This window comes from Dromaius novaehollandiae, chromosome 20 (assembly GCF_036370855.1).
Source record: "Dromaius novaehollandiae isolate bDroNov1 chromosome 20, bDroNov1.hap1, whole genome shotgun sequence".
Taxonomy (NCBI): domain Eukaryota; kingdom Metazoa; phylum Chordata; class Aves; order Casuariiformes; family Dromaiidae; genus Dromaius; species Dromaius novaehollandiae.
The window spans coordinates 11,305,900-11,320,680 of record NC_088117.1 but is presented as its reverse complement, the minus strand read 5'-3'; the positions used below and the strand labels follow the sequence as shown (position 1 = coordinate 11,320,680).

The following is a 14,781-nucleotide window of genomic DNA, read 5'->3' as shown; positions in this document are numbered from 1 at the left end:
AGATGCTTGTCCTACTGGAGGCTTTTTTCCTCCTATTTTCTTGCTGCTGTGCTTCCCCCCCCCTTCCTCTTTGAAGAGCTTGCTATGATAATGGAGCACTAGCTTGACAGAGATTTCCTGATTAGATGTCAGCAGCGTATGATTTGAGATGCTCTGCATGCTTTCCGATTGCTGGACCCTATCTCTATGGTCACTTCTGAGCTCAGCAGGGTTTACGAGCCTGTTTTCCCCCTGAAAAAACTGCCTGGTTGGTCTAATTTAATTGTATTCCAGCAATGCTTGGAGGTGTCTGCCAAAATCGAGGCCCTGAGATGCTGGGGTCTGTACAAACCCCGGGAAGGCACTGTCCTGGGCTGGAAGAAGTCACCCAAGGGCCAGGCTGGTGTCTCAGTTAATACAGATGCAGAGACGTGAAACGGGGAAAATGCAGCGAGTGCTTACACCAAGATTTGTCCGCTCTCTTTCCGGGAGGTGCAAAGCTGCTTCCCTGTGGGACAACCCGTGGGGCCGAGGCGGCGTGGGGCAAGACGCCGAGCTCTCGTGCGCGCTGCCCAGCCAGGCTCGCTGCGGGAGCGGGTGGTCGGTGCTGGCCCTGTCCCCGTTCACCGTCGGGTTTAATCCTGCTGCCGGTGGTGCAGCCGCCCCTGAGGGCTGCGGCGGTTCCTGGCCTGCTCCTGGCACTGTCGCTTGGTCCGTGCCTGGGGCTTTCGCTCTGTCTGAGCCGGGTGGGAGTGGGCAGCTCTCCAAGCTGGAGATAAGGGAGAGCCTTGGACTCATCAAAGCGCATGTCAAGTTGATGAGAGCTCCTGGCAGGGCTCCCTGAGTCGCTGCTGCACACGTTCTGCTCGATCTCATCAGCTCTGACATCTCAGGAGCCCCAGCTGGATATGGAGAACATCCATAGAGAAACAAACCTCTGCCCATGCTCTTGCTACCCAGCTTTGCCCTACTGCAGACTTAGGTGGGGTGACCTCATCGCCATCCTATGATAAAACACTTCCTTTCCTGTGTTTTCCGAGATTACGTATTGCTTTGTAGCAAAGTGCTGATAGAGGATTTTGCTACTGCACATTTCCCCTCTAGTTGCACCCCAAAAACTGAAGCCGTGCCTGTTGGAGGGCCTCCCCCAGCGCAGGAGCCGCGTCCTTCCCTTCGGCGTCGGTACCAAGTTTGCACCTCCGGGCAGGCTGGAGCTGGTGATGGACACCAAAGGGAGAGGAGAAAACCTGCAGGGAGGATGCAGTGCTTGCTGTGCGCAGAGGGACTGTCCCATGTGAGGGAGGAAGAAAGATGGGCATCTCCCATGGATATGTTGGGGTAGTGCCCCAGAGGCAGAAGAACAGGGACTATTTGGGAGCTAGGGGGAGCAAGGCTGTTTCAGGTGCATGCATGCACGCACACGCGTGCTCTCCCCCTGCTCTGCTCCAGTAAATTTCCTCCCTTCCCAAGGCTCGTCGCACCCTTCCAGGTTGGGAGGCGACTGCTTCAGCACATTTGAAAATACCGGAATGCGAAAACCGTTAACCTCGCCCAAGGAACCGAATTGCAAAGTCCAGAAAAAAAAGAAAAAACTTGGTTAATGGTGGTGTTGAGATCATAAGGGGAGGGGGGGGAGAGATTTTGGAAAAAAAATATTTTAAAAAGAAACAACAACGCTGAGCACTGAGAAGAGCAACATCTGAGGAGCTCCAGAAAAACAAGGCATGAATGCAGCCAGTCAGGAGCGGCGCTCAGGTGATGTTCACAAGAAGGTTTCAACTTGCTTGATTAGAGTCCTCAGCAAACCTTAAAGACAGAGAGAGCATTTAGAAATGCCCCTGAGGTTTTCCGTTACTCTGCAGTAGGTTTCGTAAACATGCCAATAAATACTGGAGAGAGGAGGGGAAAAAAAAAAACCCTCCAGAGGAACAGACCCAGGTTTTCAGCTGCTCAACCTTCTGCATCTGCCGCCGCTGCTGCTGTCGGTCGGCACTGGGGAGAGAGGCAGGGACAGAGCCGAACTTTTGCCGACGATTAGGCGGAGTTGCAAGTATTTCTGGGAGAAACTACTTCGAGGAGGCTGGGAGTTACGCGTGGAGCCCGCCGCGGGCACGTCCCGCTCGGAGATGGGACGTTAGCGGGACCTTGCTGCCGCCGGGTGCTCGTGAGTACGGAAACCTCTCTGCTGCCGGGCAGGGGTCCCGCGCGGGCTGGCGAGCGCGTCCGCTGCGGAGGAAAGGGAGATGCTGCTGTGAGCTTGCTGGAAATAGCTGCCTGCTTCAATCTGGTGCCTGGCGGATAGCCCTAACTCATAGGCAGCCTTTCACTCCTTCCAGCTGCTCGTTTTAATGTCACTGCTTGCTTTACCCGCGGTGCGGCTCTGTACAAGCGAGGATGGCAGAGTTAGCGCTGGCATCTTTGTGCCTGAAGCCAGTTTGGCCCTAGAGCTGGTTGCTTTATTGTGGGAGAAAATAGCTAAGCTGGGCTGTTCTGGAGTTGGATTTGTAATTCCTCCCTTCTCCCTCTCTCAGCTCAACCGAGTGTGAGATCTAAGCGGTAACAGAGGAACATCAGCATCAAAACAACTGAAAAAACAAATTGTTCCGCATGCCCTAATTGCGGGGCTCGTCTCAGCTGGCTACGTATATTAAATTAACTAAGGGGAAGGCAGGTTTTCTCAGATCAGAGATTAATGGTTTCTGACCGGCGGTTTAATGCTATTGCAGAGGTACAAAAGCACCTGAGGATGGAGGTGTATAATTAAGGACTCTTTGGACTGTTAGAAATGATCTGTTTATCTAATCAGGCACACTTCGCTTCTTCCTTGCTTTCCTGGAAGCGCCCGTTGAAAGCTGCCGTGACGCACGCTCGCTTCCAGGCGCTGCCTCCCCTCTCGGGCATCGCTCTGAAAGCCAAACGTGCAAACGGAGTAGAAGTCTATAGGTCTCTCTTGGTGCAGCCCCGTCTTGCTGTTGGATGTATAAGGCTGTGGCTGATTTTGAGGAAAGCCGGGAGTTGTGCACAGCTGCAGCGATGTCCGAAGCATCGTTGCCTGGTGCCTCGGGGTTGTGTGTGCAAGCGGCCGAGGCCGCGGCAGCAGCCCTGGCCCTGCGCTGGTGCCCGCTGCTCGCTGGGGAGGAAAAAAACCCCCAAAACTGGGGTCCCCGATGCCCCAGGGGCGCGTGAGGCTCTGGAGGATCTGGCACGTGGAGGAAGAGCCCTGTAGCGTGGAGCAGCCTCTTTGCCCACCCCCGGAGCAGGGCGGCCGTCTCCGTTTTGTGGCAGGACCATTTCAGGCGTCCTCGTGGCCGAGTGCACGTCCAGCCTTTGGTAATAAGTGTGTTCAGGCAGCGAATAACCATGTGGATATTTTCTTTGGTATCCAGCAGCACGAGCCTTTCGCAGCCTTCTGAAGGCGATGCTGCGAGAAGCTCAGCCCGCGTCAGCAAAGCCCGAAACAAAGCGGTAAAAGGGGAGTTCACCCCGCCTTGCCGAGGGTGGCCCGGTCCTTTTCCCTGCCGGCTCCGAAGGGAGGCCGGCCCCGTGTCTGAACCCCGGCCAATGTCAGCAGCAAGCGCCGACCTTCCGGGAGCAAATCCTGTTTTTGCTGAGCTGCTGCCAAGCGAGGAACTGGCTTTGCTGCGTGAAAGAGGGTGGAGGTTGGTAGCGATGGTGCCTGCGTGTATCGTTGCATGCTTTGCTTCCTCTCTGGCCTCGCTGCAGATCTTTTTATCCTAGGCAAATGAACATCCACTCAGCATCTATTTGCTAACCCCGTCGTTTTTTTCTGAACTCAAAGCCACGTACTGAAATCACCTTAAAATTAAGCTGGTGCTGGTGTGCTTTCTGGAGTAGAGAGACAGAAACGTGCAGAAGTGATTTGCTGATTTGGCTCTTTGACTGCGAAAGGTAAATCGCTTTAGGTAGCGAAGGAGAAGCGAGGGGTGGTGAAATTAACTGTAGGTCATTTATAACTAAGCTGTGATATATGGGTGGCCTTTAGTAAAGCCCTGGTTGACGTGGGCTCTGTCTCTGGAGTTGGTGCAGTGAGAGACGCAGCGGTCTCGTCCGGAGTCCCGGTGCGGCCGGTGCGCGTTGAGTCGTCTTGAACCAGTTTGCGAGTTTGGGGCCTTTTCTCTCGTTAAGCCTGTGCAGCACCCGGGTCCGCGGGAGTCACCGTGCTGCGAGCAGCGGCGCGATCAGGTGGCGGGGGGAAAGCCGGGGGATCGCTAGGTCTGGCGAGCCCGTCGTTGCAGGAAGCACGGCGCTTCGTGGTTTCCGTTCTCAGGCTCGCCGTGGGGAGGGTTCTCGGTTCACACATCCATTCGCGCTCCCCCGGGAGCCTCCCCTGGGGCTTGGAAGTCGTCGTGGGACCCCGAGTCCCAGGCTGCTGCTTGTGCCCGGCTCGGCGTTGCCGGTGCGGGATGTCACGCGGCGCTCGGCTAAACCGAGCCGTGGGCAGGGAGCGAGGGAGGGGAGCCGGGGGGGGGAAAGGGCAGCGGTTTTCCCAGGCGTGGTAAAGGCGTCCCAGGGCCGTTTGGGAAAAGCCCTGTGTGTCAGCGAGCGAGGCGGTAACAGCCGGGAGCAGGTCGGAAAGGGACCTGCGGATAAGGAGAGTTTGGCAGAACCTGGGTTGGTTTCCACCTCGTCTGCTATTTCTACAATGCTGCATCAAAATGAGTTTTCTGAGATCTCAGGCAAGCATCACCAGTGCTGCTAAATCTTGGTTTTCATTGCAGGTTTCAGGGTAAGGTTTCTGCACCCTCAAAGCCAGCCCTCCGTCAGGCTGAGAATATTTGCTCTTTCACTTAGTTTTCCAGCCCTTGTGACTGGAGAAAAACTCACGGATGTGTCTCAAATACATTCTTTAAGTTAAAAACACGAAGATAAACAGCAAACCCACAGAGTCATTAAACTGTGTTTTTGTTATGCTGTTTTCAGTGCCGGTCCCCTGACCGCGCCGCTGTGCGAAGGAGCAGGGTTTGCTCCTCTCGAGTTCCCGAGGCCTCCTTTCAAACCCAGGGTCACGGCGTCACCCCGCCACTGGTTCAGCATCAAGAGCCTCGCGTAGCCCAAGCTGTCCCTGACCGCGCTGCGATAGTGGTTTTGAAAAAAACCCCAAACAATAGGGAACAAAGCGTACGGAGCCCCAAGGACGGCGCAGCTGCAGCATCCTGTGCCGTTGACTTCGTAGCACCGCGCTAGCGGAGCCGGGGCTCTGCCGCGGCTGGAGTTTTGTCTGCGTGACGTGAGTGCTGCCGGGGAGCGACACCCTCCTGATGCGAGAGCGCGTTGTCTTGCAGGGGCCAGGCCAAAGAGGATCCAGCGAAACAGCATGGACAGCTTAGACCTCCTGAAGTTCCCTTCCGAAAAGGTAAGCAGAGGTGTCCGGCCGGCCTCGGCGATGAAGCGTCGGCGGGAAGCTGTAATGGCTCGTCGTGCTTGCGGGGGAGCAGGCAATTAGCAGATATCGCTGGAGTCAGTGGGATTAACCAAAGAGGGTTTCGAGGGAGCTTGGAGGAGAGGAACAGCTGCTCTGGCTAAAGAGATGCTTAACAACTGAAAGCTGAAAAAGCCACTTCTAGGCTTTTTTGAAAAAATAGCCCTTTACTGGGAGGATGATTGTTAGTGTTTGAGCCCCTTTAGTGGCTGGTGGCAAATGTTAGTCCCTCGTTAGCCCAGCAGTGCTTCACGGAGCACAGGCGGGCGAGGAGGGGGCAGGAGGGGCGGCAGCACGGCGCGGGAGCTGGCGTCGAGGGCCTCCCGGGACCGCCGTGCCCCAGCGTCGCATCCGAGCGGATCAGCGCTCTCCCGGTCTCCCCAGGGCAATGGCTGTCTCCGCAGCCAGCCGGGAGGCACTTTCCGCCCATGGCAAACGTTTAAGCTTCTCAGAAAATGCTCCACCAGCTCCCTGGGTCTCTTCGTGGGGACCCCGCGGGCAGGCGCTGGTGTGGCCAGGGGACTTGTCGCGCCTGGTCCCCGAGGAGCTGCCAGGCAGGCAGCTGTGCTCTGCCTGTTGGAAACGTCATTTGCGCAAATAATTCACCTTCATCCATCGCTTTCCATTTACAGCTCTCCCAAGCGTCCCCGAGAGCATTTCCCATGTTGCAGAAGTGAGAACTGAGTCACGGGGAGAAGAGCAAAGCTCACCTGCGTTGCAGACAGGCGCAGGGGGTCAGTGGGAAATAACATCCAGTTTGCAAAAGCGTTTGGGTCCCTAAACGTCCCAGCAGGCGCTCGGAGGGGCTGGCAAAAGCTCCGCCACGAGTTAGGTTGCTCTGTTTGGGTGTTAAATGCTAAACACGCTTGTGAGCAAACTGCCCACTGGCGATTTTGGCTCCTACCTGCTTTAGCAAGTGCAGCTCCATCCCTCTTCGTCCCAGAGCCGCATTCGTTCCAGGCACAGGGGTTGCCGCAGTAAATCACCTATCCGCTTCCCGTGCCACTGAGCCCTGTCTGCACCAGCGTGGGTTGTCCCAGCCCCCCCTGCCCCCGGGCCCTGAGCTGCAGGACCGGCCGCGCAGGGCGAACGCGAGCGTGCTGAGAGCCGCGGCGGCCGGGAGGTGTTGGGTCGCGTGTCCCGGCCACGGTGCTCCGGCGGGGCGCGTTTCGCTGATGTGCGACTTGCTGCCGATGCCGCTGGCTTGCTGCTCTCTGCTGCAAAAGCCGAGCCTCGTTCGACAGCTCAGGCGGGGTTACGGGATTTCCGGGATTTCCAGGATTTCACGGGGCGGCCGGAGGAGACGGGAGCCGTGGGTCGGTTGTTACCTTGGGGTCAGGAGTGAGCTGCTCCCCTCTGCGTTCTGCCGTCGCCAGCCTGCACCTTACTCCTTGCTTTGAGCTTCTCTGCTTGTAGCTCCCGTTTATTCCTCTCTCTGCCAGACTAAAAGACTGCATCACATGCTGGTTTTTTACCCTTAAAGTGCTTACATGTCATAGTTACGTCACCTATTCTTTTGGTGACAAACTGAACAGTTTGAGGGCTCTAACTAAGGCACTAAGGCATGGTAAGGCAGTTTCTTTCCAGTTCTGAAATCAGCTTTTGAAGTTGCTTTTTAAAATGTGGCTGCACTAATACAGTGTTCATTGTGCCAATAGCACGTAAGGAAAGGAAGCTCTCCCCACCCACGCTCACTGTTCCCGTTTGCCCTGAAGGGAATGGGAAGTCGCCCTGAAGGGAATGGGAAGTTGTTCTGGCTGCAGCATCCCACCATGGCAGCTGTCGGTGTGCTGCGATTTGGGATCGCGTTCAGATCCTTGGCTTTCCAGCGTACGTGCCTTGGAGTCCCAACCGCGCGAGCCCTTGGGTTGTCCCCCGAGCTGGGCTAGGGCTGCTTTCACCCTCGCGTGCTCGCTGTGGTGAGGACACCCTGGACAGTCCTCTCCGGGCTTTGCACGTGGTAGCAAGGTGTTTTGCAGACTGGAAACACCAAGGCCCAAAGTGCCAAGCAGGTTTAGGCGCTCGGTTCCCGCCGGTTACCCGTTCACCGCCCCGTGCCTGCAAGACGTGCCGTTGGAGCTCCGTGCTGACGAGTGCTCCTTCATTAGGGCCTCATCCGCGTGACAGCAGGAACGGGGTTGTTATGACAATACAGGCAGAGCTGTTACCACGAGCCTGTGGCAGAGAAGGAGATGGGCTGTGTGAGTCTTACGGGAAGGGGTGCGAGTGGAGAAGCCACGCATGAGGTTGGAAAAGCGGGGTGGGGAGGGACAAATGGTGAGAAGGGATAAAAACTGGAATTTGAGAGACGTGTGATCTCCATCATCTCGGTTTCTCCATGCATAACGGGGGTGTTAATGCTGTTTTTCATACAGCTCTGGGAGCACTGAGCACAACGAGCGCTGAAGAGAGCAAAGGAGGGCAGCAGTGAGGGAAGGGGGAGCTGGCTGTAACCATCTGCCGTCATTAGTCACGTTACCTGCAGTCCCCACACGCTTCTCGTAGCACGAGGGTTGGCCAAAGAGCTGAATGGGACTCCAGCCTTTCACCTTAGCCTGCTCTTTGGGAAGCTGTTGGGTAGGGGCCTTCCTCCCGCCGAAGGCAGCGGGAGACACGGATGCAGGGAGCCAGGGCCGTGGGGTGGGCAGTGCCGCGGAGCATCAGGGCTGTGGTCCCCAGGGCACGGCTGCGTTATCTGGATCAATGTGGGCTGCAGCATGGCTGGGCACTGGAGGAAGTGAAGATGCAGCAAGTGGAAGGGCCTTGTGCCAAGAGTTTGGTATCCCGGGCAAGACGAGTTTGCCACTGTGTTTGGAAGAGGTTTTAATGGGTTCAGTTGCCAAAAATCACTAGCAGCAGTGACTGTTTTGGAGCTTTCATCTAGCATTCCCCCTGTCTGTAAATAAACCAGTCATGCCTCTCCCTCCACACCTGGGTTTTTTAGGAGGAGGATGTTTCTCCCTAGCTATGGAGAAGTTGACTGGCGTTGTATGTTGTTTGGGTGATGCTTCTTTTCCAATTATTAAAACATCCGCTACAGAGATATGCTAAATGGCCTTGTTCAGCCCTCCACATCACGAGCTTCTGCTCACATCTTCTAAGCTCAGCGTTAACGTCTTGCTGCTTCTGTGCCTCTCCTGCTCTGCTGAACTGCGCCAGCAGTTCTCCACGTGCGCCTGAGACCAGCAATGTGTGCGGTGACTGTTTCTCGCTTTCCCCAGGACCAGAATGGTGACAGCCATCACGTGGGAGACCTGAAGATCTCGGGAAAAGAGTTCTTGTCTTTACCCGTGCGGTCGAAGAAGTACCGGGAGCACCAGTCCAACTCGGAGAGGAGGTCCCAAGGGTCCAGTACGTCACCGCTGGATACGAGCGAAGTCCGAGTCCAGGTGTCGCAGTCGGTAGGAAGATGTGCTTTCCCAGCACTGATCTGGGAGCTTTTTCTAGCGTGTTCGTTCCTACCTCGTTTATAGGCTGATACGGGGGTGGCGGTGTGGCGTGTTGGCTGGAGCACAGGGCCTGCGTCTAGCTCTGCTGCTGACTGTTCGGGCAGCTGTAGGCAGGTCTTTTTACCTTTCTGTGCCTCGGTTTCGCCATGCATTAAGCAGAGCCATGGTATCAATCTCCGTCATGAACTGGTGTATGAGGTTGGTGTTCAGTGGTGAACAGTCCTATTTGTAGCCTACTGCAGAGGGGGGAGAGTTTAGACCTGAGCTTTCCTGAGTTTGGGACTGTCAGGATGTGACGCCCTGGTTTCCCGAAGAACACAGCGATTTGGAGCCTGTGCTTTGTGCAACCCAGCTCGATCAGCCTCCTCGTGTTCCCGGGGAGCGGTGCTTGTTGCCTCCAGGAAACAGAGCCCTTTTCAGGTTTTTGAAGACGAGCAGCCAAAAATGCTGGTTGCTTTTGCAAGATCTGGGGGCTTATGTCTTCTTCCCTCTCATCTCACCTCACTCATGGTCTCCAGAGGAGCAATGCGCAGAGTGTTTTCTCTGAATTAGTTGATCGTCAAGCAGGGAGGATGGCAAAGCGTTGTGCAGGAGCTTCTCTTTGACGGCAAGCTAGGGACGGCAGAGCACGCTTCCTAAAGGGCAGGAGCTGGCGAGAGGTCGGTGATTTACGGGCTACGGCATGTGGCAGGTCTGTCGTTGGGTGCTGAGCAGCTCTGCCTCAGGCTGTGCTTGGCCCCCCGAAAGGCGGCAGGGATCTGGGTCCTGGAAAGCTCTGCATGCCCCTTTTTGCGTCCCTGGCCTGAACAATTGAGCTGTTTGTTATGCCGTTGTCTCCTGGTCGTGTCGATGTTTCCGTTGTGACATGTGGCAAATACGATGTGCTGGGGAGATTTCCTGCAGCTGTGCTGGTTTTGTTCTCAGCCCTGGAGACCCGGATCACACCCACGAACGACTGCATGTTTCTGGATCGTGGGAGGGGGCTAAGAGAGACTTGAACTCGGTGAGCTCCAGCGAGAAGCCCCAAGCCCTCAGCTTGCTGTTGCCAGGAGATGAAACATAACAGCAAAGATTTATTGATCACACTGGCGCTCTGAAGTATTTGGGCTTTTGCTTTATGCTGAGGCTGTAACATGCTATCACAGTCCTGTAATCTTGCAGTGAATCCAGATGGAATAAATCCAAGCCAGGAAAGATAAGCCCTGTTTTTTCTTGGTATTTAAGAAAAGCAATAGAAACTAAAATATTTTCAGGTTGGGTAAGAAAGCATCTGAGCTGCAGAGCTTGGATGAAGTCTGCTTGCAGAGACTGGGGTGCTTGGAAGTGTTTCTAGCAGAGTCTTCTGTTTCTGGTCTGCTGCTTGCAGACAGAGCATGTCCTGCTCTGGGGTGTGTGTGTGTGTGTGTGTGCGCGCGCGTACGTACACATATTTGCACACGTGCATCCCTTTTTGACCACAGACAAGTCCTGATTTTCGGTTCTGTTCTCTGACCGCTAGAGACAGGATTTTTGCCCCGACTGTTTCTCCAGACTTCTCTGAGCCGGTTCTTCATTCCCAACAGTGCCCATGGAAATAGTCTAACAGGAAAAGCATTTCCTGCTGCTCACCGGTGCAAACAGGATCACTGAGAAGGAAAACAAAGTTCAGCTGAGCCAGAGAGGAGGCAGCGGCGTGGGGGCATCTGAGGGAATACAAAGGCAGAAAAAAACCACTTCTGCCAGAAATAGCCTTGTATTTTTGACTCAGACATTCAGCCAGAAGGCAAACAAAAGCCGTGCTCCAACGAGAGCAAGGCAAAGAGCGTTCCTCAGGAACGTAGCGGTGAGCAAACGGGCTGCGTCCGTAGAAAATCACCCACGGGACGTTGCCAACCACTGGTGACCAACCACGGTGTGCCCATGTCCACGCAGCAAGCACGCAAAGCCGGGCCTTGCTCTTGCACGGGGGTGGCTCAGGCTCGGCCTGGCTGCTGCAGTCTGCTCCTTTCACCCTGCTCTCCCAGGGTCTCCCCCCGTCCGCCCTCCTTTTGCAGTGTGTGTGTTAGCTCCCCGCTCGCTCTGGATTTGTGAGCTGAGCCCCGAGAGCCCATTTTTAAGTCGGTTCCCGGGCATTCCTGGTGCATGTGACAGCGAAGCGGCGTAGCGTGAACTCAACAGGACGCGCAGACAGCAGCGCGTGGAAAAAAGTGACATCTGCCTCCTTGCAGGCACTAACCATGTCCCGTTTCACCCCAAGAGGGACTAGATCATGCACTCGTCAGGGCTCCTGGCTGGAGGAGAAGCGTGACAGCCTGTCTTACCTTTTAAAATTTGTCCCTTATTTGGTAACTAATGGCCCACAGCCTGTAAAACTGCCGGTGAGGGGTGTTTGATTGGGTTTGTTCCCAGGCAGCAGCACTGCGTACAGAGTTACGCGGTGGGATCCAGGCTGCGCTCGCTGTAGGCAGATGCTCTTAATGGCAGCGGTGAGTTTGCGCAGCGGGATGCAGGTGGGACACCAGAGCTTCCCGGCGGTGCTCTCCATGGGGCATCCCACCGTCCTTCCTGCAGAGGAGGCTGGAGCCCCTCGCTAGGGTTTGCCCCTGCCTGTGCACCCCGTGGTGTATTTATCCCTCTTTTTCTAACAGTTCCCGAGACCCCCCTCAGAAATCCAGAAGGATGAGGGCTGCAGGGGCAGCGTGCGTGTGTGTGAGCGTGGAAAGGGGCCCGTGTGCCCGGCGCGGGCAGGAACCCAGCAGCCAGGACTCGGGCATCCCGGGAGCCTGCCCTGCGGGAAGGGCTGCTTTGGCAGGAGCCCGCCTCGGCGGTGCGTTCCGGTGGGCAAGGCCGGGTCCCTTCGGGTGAGTTTTGTTCCGTTTCCGTGTTCCCAACTGACGGCAGCACCAACCTGCCTTGGTAGCACAGGCTGGACCTCAGGGTGGTTAAATTCAATGTTGTCCTGCGGGCGCTTGGCGGGAGCGATCGAGCCCTTCCCGCGTGCTCCCCTGTCCCCGTCGAAGGGCTGCCAGAGCAGCGTCGCTTCGCTGCACGGGAGCGCGAGTGGGCTTTTCTGGAAAGCTGTAATTCCCGTTCGTGGGAGCCCTTTGAAATTGGACGTTGCAGATGCCACCCAGGATGGGGAGAGCGGCTGGTGCTCCCAGCTGGGCTCTGCACATGCAGGCTCTTCCCGCTCTGATCAGGCTGCTTAGGCAGGATTCCCCCCAAACTTCTCATTTTGTGGAAGCTTGAGGACAAAATCCTCTTCAATCCATCAGTGAACGGCAGGTCCTTAACTAGAGGTGAGCTCTGAGGGTTGCTCTGAGGTGCTTTTCTGGGATGCCGCGATCCTTGCTGGCCCTGCCGGAGGTCTGAGCTGGAAACCGCTGCGCACGCGGTCCCGGCGCTGCTCTCCCACCGTGGGAAAGAGCCGCTGCGGCTGTTTTTAGAGAGGACCCGAGGCTGGGCGCAAGGATGGCAGCGACAGAGCCTCCGAGGCGAGTGACTTAGTCCCTGGATAGTCCTGCCATCGACGCAAGCACTGACTTTCTTCCAGACGGGCTTTGCTGCCATGAGCATGGCCCGGGGAAGGGACGATCCTGCGGGAGTCAGGACTCCTGGGCCCTCTGCCCGTCTCTGCCGCAGGCTGGCTGCTGCTTGCCTCCGGGCTCCCCAGCTGCCCGCCCGCCCCGGAGGTTACGGAGGCGAGGTGGTGGCTGCGAAGCTGCTTGAGCTTTGGACGGCAGGAGCTGTGTTGTTGTCATTAGCACTGGCGATGATGATGCTAATTACGGATGCTAATTACGGAGCGGCTGGGAAACTCCCCGTGGGAGGAGGCGGCCGAGGGGAGGGGAGGCAGGGAAAGGCAGAGCGAGGCGAGGAGCTGGGGATGGAGAGGAGCCTGGCCCGGCTGGGAGCTCTCTCGGGCCCTGGGAGAAGGGCGCTCGGCGGTGCCGAGGCCGTGGGGATGCTGGGCTGGATAGGCGAAGCCATGGCTCAGGTGCTGCGTAAGGTAGGAGAGGGCCGGGGCTCTAAGCGGGGCTCAGGGCTGCCTGCTGTGGCTGTTTAAAACACGGGTGTTGCACGCGACGAGAACTCGCTGCGGGAGTGTTTCTTGGCTTGTGGGGCAGGGAGACGGGCTTGGCTCTCCCTTGCGTGGCCCAGCTGCCCGGGGGTCATTGCCTCGCGGAGGCTGCGGGTCAGGGACCGAGAGGAGCTGCACGAGATGGGGAAGAGCCGGCTCCTCTTCGCCCTTCTCGCTCAGGCCTGCGACGCTCCCACAAGAAAATTCAGGGCTGCGAGTCCCTGGGTCTCCGCAGGCAGAGCAAAGGCTGGATCTGGTCCGGGAGACGCTGGTGGGGCTGAGACGCGTTGGGTCGCGTTTTCCTTCCGCAACGGCAGACCCCTGAGCAAAGTGCCCTTGCCAGAGCTCGCTTGCCGTGTGCGGTCGGGACGGGCTGGCTGCGAGCGCTCCCGGGACGCGTGCGCCGTGCTCCTGCTGAGCTTTCTCTCTTTTTAAAGTAACATCAAAGCGAAGGGTTTTGTACCACATGAAACTGGCAGGCATCAAAGGCTTGGTCACAGAGTTAACCCTCCTCCTCCTCCTCCTCCTCCTCCTCCTCTTTGTGGCAGGCCATAATGCTCCGGCTCTTGACTGACTCGTTAACCGCTGCATTTTGCAGAGGGTTATTAGATGGATGGGATTTCTCCAATGCTTTAGAAATATCGGAGGACCGCAGATCTGCAAGGCTGTCCTCTCGTGTACTCGTGCCCCGAAGTGTCCGTGATGGGCAGGTGTCCAAGGCCGGCACGGCAGCGCTGGGCAGAGCCTCACCCCAGGCCCCTCCTGCAGCAGGGGAGAAGGTGGCAAAGCGCCTCGGCGATGTCACCAGCGTCAGAAACGAGCGCTGAAGCCGTGTGTCTGCGTTCCTGCCCGGCGCCTTATCCCCCGGGTTATTTCTGTCCTCGCCGGGATGGCACCGGAGGGGCTCGCCTGGCAGCAGGGCTGGTGTCCGGGGCAGAAGGGCTCCAGCAGAGGAGAAGAGAGGCTGTGGGAGGCCAGCTCGTGCTGGACGTGCTCTTTTTTGTGGAGGAGAATAACCCGCTCTTCTCCGCTTCGCGGGGATCAGTGCTGTAGGAATGGTCCTGTTGGTCTTCCACCTCTTCCCGGTGGAGCGCATCGGCTTGCAGGAGCCCTTCCTCGCTCTTGAAACCTGCCCTCTGCAGAGGCCATTTATAGGCAAGAGGAAGAGGAGCCTCGTTTGGATGCGATGAAGGCTTGCAGAGATGGGTTGTTGGTGTGTTTAGACACTGAGCAATTTTCAAGCATGCTCTATCTCCAGACATTCCCTGTGACAAATGATTTCATGAGGCTTTTTTTTATGATTACAGTGAAAAGCAACCATAAAAGAAGGGAAAATGTTGTAGGTTATGCCCCCAAAGGCGGGTTGCCAGAGCCCTGTAATGGTCTTATCTCTCGTGAGTCACTAGGGGGTTGTTGGGTTGCATGAACAGCGATGCACAGAGCAATGCTCTTGGCTGACCCTCTACAAGAGTCCAGTTCCTGGTGTCGCTGGGCAGGGACAGAGCTGGTGGCAGTGGCAGAGTCGGACAGACGGGTCCTGGCTGCCTCTGCTGACTAATGGGTCATCTAGGCAGTGCCGCGATGTCAGGTGCCCCCGTCCATCCCCGCGACGTCATTGCAGGCTGATGGTCTTATGTCATCTGGGAGAAGATTAAGCTAATACTTGCAGTCCCTCCGGAGCCTGCGCGTGAGGGCTCGGGCCAGGCCCCCTTGGCTGCTCTGTGTGCCTGTGCAAGCATCTTCCCTCACTGGTGGGATGAGGCAACCTCCTCGTCCCCCGCTGAGGCATAAACTACCCCAATGCCAGGGCCGTGCACATGCACCGAATATTCTGCTGGCGTCGGTCGTCCTGG

General features: G+C 56.9%; 1 protein-coding gene across 5 annotated transcripts in view; it reads left to right on the top strand.

Annotated features, from left to right (window-relative positions):
- GPSM1 (G protein signaling modulator 1) overlaps nucleotides 1–14,781 on the top strand; it is a 70,334-nt gene that overhangs the window by 39,565 nt on the left and 15,988 nt on the right. For 3 of the 5 annotated variants that reach the window (XM_064523872.1, XM_064523871.1, XM_064523874.1), the window contains exons 10-11: nucleotides 5,283–5,353; nucleotides 8,641–8,820. In XM_064523872.1, coding sequence (XP_064379942.1) covers nucleotides 5,283–5,353; nucleotides 8,641–8,820 — 251 coding nt within the window. The remainder of the gene's footprint in view (nucleotides 1–5,282; nucleotides 5,354–8,640; nucleotides 8,821–14,781) is intronic. The other 2 variants (XM_064523873.1, XM_064523875.1) reach the window with 2 other exon arrangements.